Consider the following 4,546-nt stretch of genomic DNA (forward strand, 5'->3'; position numbering starts at 1 on the left):
GCAATTTTCAAAACAAGGCAAGTGGTATATACAGTATTAATTTCAAGACATTAATATCGGTTTCCTCATTAACTTTGGCGTGGTGAGGAAAGACCTAGGCTCCGTGTATATATAAATAGTAGACGTGTTCGTTTACATCTCCTCACCATTGCCTCCTTCTCTAAAACCCTTTAGCATTACATTTCTAGCAAACACAAAAAACTAATGGCAGGTTTTAACTCTGAATGCCGACTTGAAACCCTTTGAGACCATGTGGAGAGTGAAAGTGAGCATTGTGAGACTGTGGACTGACCATTGAAATGGTTCTCATTGATTCTAATGTAAGTTTGAACAATCTTAAAGGGAGCAAAATGTTATATTTAGTTATTCTTTGTCGAATAAGATAATATGTCTTTGATACTACGTTTTCGTTATGTATAGGGAGATAAGATCCATGCGACTGTGAAGAAAGAATTGGTTAACCAGTTCGAGCACCAGCTGGAGCAGGGGAAAACTCTGACTTTCACTATTTTTTCTCTGAATCATTCGATTGGCTCATACCGGACGACAAACCATCTTTACAAGATCAGTATGTTGGCCACAACGCGTGTGAGAAGTTGTGAGGCTTTGCCTGTAGGTTTAAATGGCTTCACACCCGTGAACTTCCAGGAAAATCTTGATGGTAGTCTCAACCCCGATTTTCTAATTGGTGAGTACAGTTCAATAATATTCTATATTGTTAACATTCGTAAATTAAACTTGGGGTCTAGGTGTGAATCATTTAAATCCGTGTTTCTTATTATTATTGTAAATTAAATGTGATACAGATGTAATCAGACATGTTGTGAAAATTAGCCATGTTGAGATGATTTCCGTGAACGGAAAAGAAACCCAAAAGATTTCACTTGAGCTACGTGATCTAGCGTAAGGAACCCTTATACAATCCAATGATAGCCAATATGTTTTTATTTATTGTTAGAAATTATGCAAAAAAAAACTTATATAACATCAATCTTAACATATATGCCGTCGTAGGGATGTCCGTCTTCCGATGGTCTTGTGGGGAAACTTTGCTACTGATGTCACGAACGCTATACAGTTACGTGGTGAGGGTCGTGTGATCTTGGTTTTGAGATTCGGCAAGATTAAGGTTTGGAAAGGTAAATTGAAGTTTGTCTACGCTTTGGTTAACACTATCAATAATTGATTTTGTTTGTAATTTTAAAAGAGAAGCTTACTTGAATTTATCTTTTGTAGAGGATCGTTACGCGCCCTGACCAATAATTTATTTAGTCGTTGGTTACGACCAATAATTTGGTTAAACTCACCTTGCCCAATATAAATTTATATTGACATACTAAAATTCTTAGCTATAACCCGTAGTTTCTTACAAATATTTTTCTTACTATGACTTTAACTTTTATTATGTCTACATATTAAAAGTTATAATACTTTTAAATCTACTCGTCCTGCGCAGGACGCGGATTATCACCTAGTAACGTAATATTCTGTACAGAATCGGGCCATGAGTTTTAATTTTATTTAAGCTTTTTAAAATGACACTTTAAATATATATATGGACAGGGAAAAATCAACATGTATGAGGCTTTTTAATAACACTTATAGGTTACAATTTCTATTACTACTAGATTGAGTATTATGAAGTTAGTACCACTGTATCAAAATTCGTGCATAAATTAAAGAAGCTATGTTTTTATATAAATAGTACTTCCTCTTTTCATAATAATTGATGTTTAATTGTTACACACATATTAAAATTGTTTTTATTTAATTAAAATATATATTATTTACCTAAGTAAAGTTTAATTAATGATAAATAATCATAAAGCATAAATATAATTTTTATATTAAAAGTTAAAAACATCATATAACTTGGGATATGTTAATTTTCATAAAATGGATGGAGTAGTAAAAGCTGTACACCAAAAAGTTTATTAAAATTTTAGTAATAAAAATAGTATTTGAAAAATCTTATTAGCCGAATAAAAGTTAATAAATTTTTCAGTTGTATATATGAAGTCTTTATGAGATTATATTTTAAAAGAGTATTTATTGATATTAAAAAGTAGTATTTCCTTAACTTGAACAAAAAAAGAAGCTAATTACAGTTATTTTCTATTCACGATACCTATGTAAAGAGTATATCATACACAAGCTCAGGGATAGAGATGTCAATTGGGCTGTCCAAGTCCAAATGGGTTATCCAAATGGACACAACAGTCCAAATGGACATTATTTTTTTAAGCCCAAATTGTACCAGACCAAATTGTCCATACCAAATTGGCCCAAGTCCAAATGGGCATTCCACAAAGCTCAAATACAATTTCTGCTTTAATATGCTAAATCCATAAAAAAACATTTTTTTTGTGAAACATCCATAAAAAACATAAATTTCAAGTTTTACACATTAAGTTTCATAAGTTTTACATATCCAAAGCATAGAAAATTCATATATTAGTTTATACATAATGGTTCATACATAAAAGTAAAAAATCCAAAGCATAAGTTTTGATTGCCCTTCTCTTCTTTATCTTCTCAGCCTCTCCTATCAAATTAAAACACATAAGTTATCACACAAACAGATAGTAAAATACATTGGTTTAAACATGACAGTAACATCAGTTCAAACAAAGTAACATGACAGTACATATCACACAAACATCAGTTCAATGTATAAACACTACTCAACAAGTTATCAAACATTTTATAGATTCATATCACACAAAGTAACATGACAGTAATCACAGACATCAGTTCAAGTGAGATTAATGATTATACCTTTAGGGTTTAGTTGAGTCGGGTCCTCCCCCCTCAAATATCTTAAGTACATCGGCTACTGCTGTGTTCCTACACCAGAATTCTATGGTGGGGTTGGCATACTTCAAGGCTTCCCTAACCCTTCTAAACTCTACAAAGGCGTAAGGGAGATCATGCTCAACAATAGCCACATCAATCATATCTCGAAACACCAACTAATCGATCTTCTTACAACCTACAGTACTACTAAGGGTTTTGGGGCAGCGTTCAGAGTGGCGAAGCATAGTATTGGTTCCACTTCTATGCAAGTTTAGGTAGTAAAACTGGCTACAGTGGTTGCAGACACATTTGAATTTCCCATCAGGCATCCTATCTCCTTCTATAGTAAAGTGGTTCCAGCACTTAGAGTGTCTACGCTTGTGTTTACCTTTCCCTTCGGCTGTGCTCATGAGAGACTCGTCCACAATAGGATTGTTCTCGTCCATTTCCTGTTCTGAACCTGCATCTTCACTCGCATACTCATCATCATTGTTCAAACTCAATATATCCATCTGAAAGCAAACAAGACAAAGGATATTCATTAGATACTAGAGGTCTAGAAACAGTACAAAAGAGAACAAACAACTAAAGCGAGTAAGTATGTAACAATCAGAAACCAAATACACAAACCCATCAAGTGAACTAAATACACAAACACAATCAGAGATGTAACAATCAGAAACCAAATAAACAGATGAAACCCATCAAGCTATATACAAACACAAGCTATATAGAGAAACCCATCAAAACTAAACTGAATCAAACGCATCAGAGAAACAAATCAGAGAAACCCATCACACCGAACGCCGAGAGAGAGAGATGATCGAGACGCCGAGAGAGAGAGAGAGATGATCGAGACGCCGAGAGAGAGAGAGAGATGATCGAGACGCCGAGAGAGAGAGAGAGATGATCGAGACGCCGAGAGAGAGAGAGAGATGATCGAGACGCCGAGAGAGAGAGAGAGATGATCGAGACGCCGAGAGAGAGAGAGAGATGATCGAGACGCCGAGAGAGAGAGAGAGATGATCGAGACGCCGAGAGAGAGAGAGAGATGATCGAGACGCCGAGAGAGAGAGAGAGATGATCGAGACGCCGAGAGAGAGAGAGAGATGATCGAGACGCCGAGAGAGAGAGAGAGATGATCGAGACGCCGAGAGAGAGAGAGAGATGATCGAGACGCCGAGAGAGAGAGAGAGATGATCGAGACGCCGAGAGAGAGAGAGAGTCGCGCCTCGCGAGAGAGAGAGAGAGAGAGGATTAAGACGCCGAGGGGAGAGAGAACGGAGAGTCGCCGTGAGTCGACTTCATCGAGAGAGAACGGGAATCAGAGATGAGAGTCGCAGAGACGAGAGCCGAAAAAAGAGAGTGATTTTCATTGGAAACCCTAGGATTTTTTATACATTGGGCCGCCCATGTCCATTTGGTTTAAGCCCATTGGATTTGGAGTTTATTGGGTTTCGACCAACTGGACAGCTTTATTTATTGGTCTAATTTGGTTAGTCCAAATGGGCTTGGACATCGGTAACCAATAGACAGTGTGTCCAATTGACATCTCTACTCAGGGACATAAGTATTCATTATTGAACAATACTTAGGAGGTGTTATTGGTTTATATATTTTGATTGATTTAGAAATCCATATAATATTTATAAATCCAGGTAAAATATGCAAATCCGGAGGTTTTCCCTCGGATTTGAGTCTTTGTATTTTTAACTAAAAAATCCAAACAAATCCATTCAAATCCATTATA

General features: G+C 36.2%; 1 protein-coding gene across 1 annotated transcript; it reads left to right on the forward strand.

Moving 5' to 3' along the window:
* Positions 1-299: 299 nt before the first annotated feature.
* Positions 300-1,186, forward strand: LOC106338140 (replication protein A 70 kDa DNA-binding subunit A-like). The gene is made up of 4 exons (XM_013777181.1): positions 300-320; positions 421-688; positions 807-903; positions 1,015-1,186. The coding sequence occupies exons 1-4, from the start codon at positions 300-302 to the stop codon at positions 1,184-1,186; spliced, it is 558 nt and encodes a 185-aa protein (XP_013632635.1).
* Positions 1,187-4,546: the final 3,360 nt, after the last annotated feature.

Source organism: Brassica oleracea, chromosome C4 (genome assembly GCF_000695525.1).
Source record: "Brassica oleracea var. oleracea cultivar TO1000 chromosome C4, BOL, whole genome shotgun sequence".
Lineage (NCBI taxonomy): Eukaryota > Viridiplantae > Streptophyta > Magnoliopsida > Brassicales > Brassicaceae > Brassica > Brassica oleracea.

Coding starts and splice junctions, on each gene's coding strand:
- LOC106338140 (XM_013777181.1), top strand. CDS start 300: ATGGTTCTCATTGATTCTAAT. Junction 321..420: donor TGGTTCTCATTGATTCTAAT/GTAAGTTTGAAC, acceptor CGTTATGTATAG/GGAGATAAGATCCATGCGAC. Junction 689..806: donor CAACCCCGATTTTCTAATTG/GTGAGTACAGTT, acceptor AATGTGATACAG/ATGTAATCAGACATGTTGTG.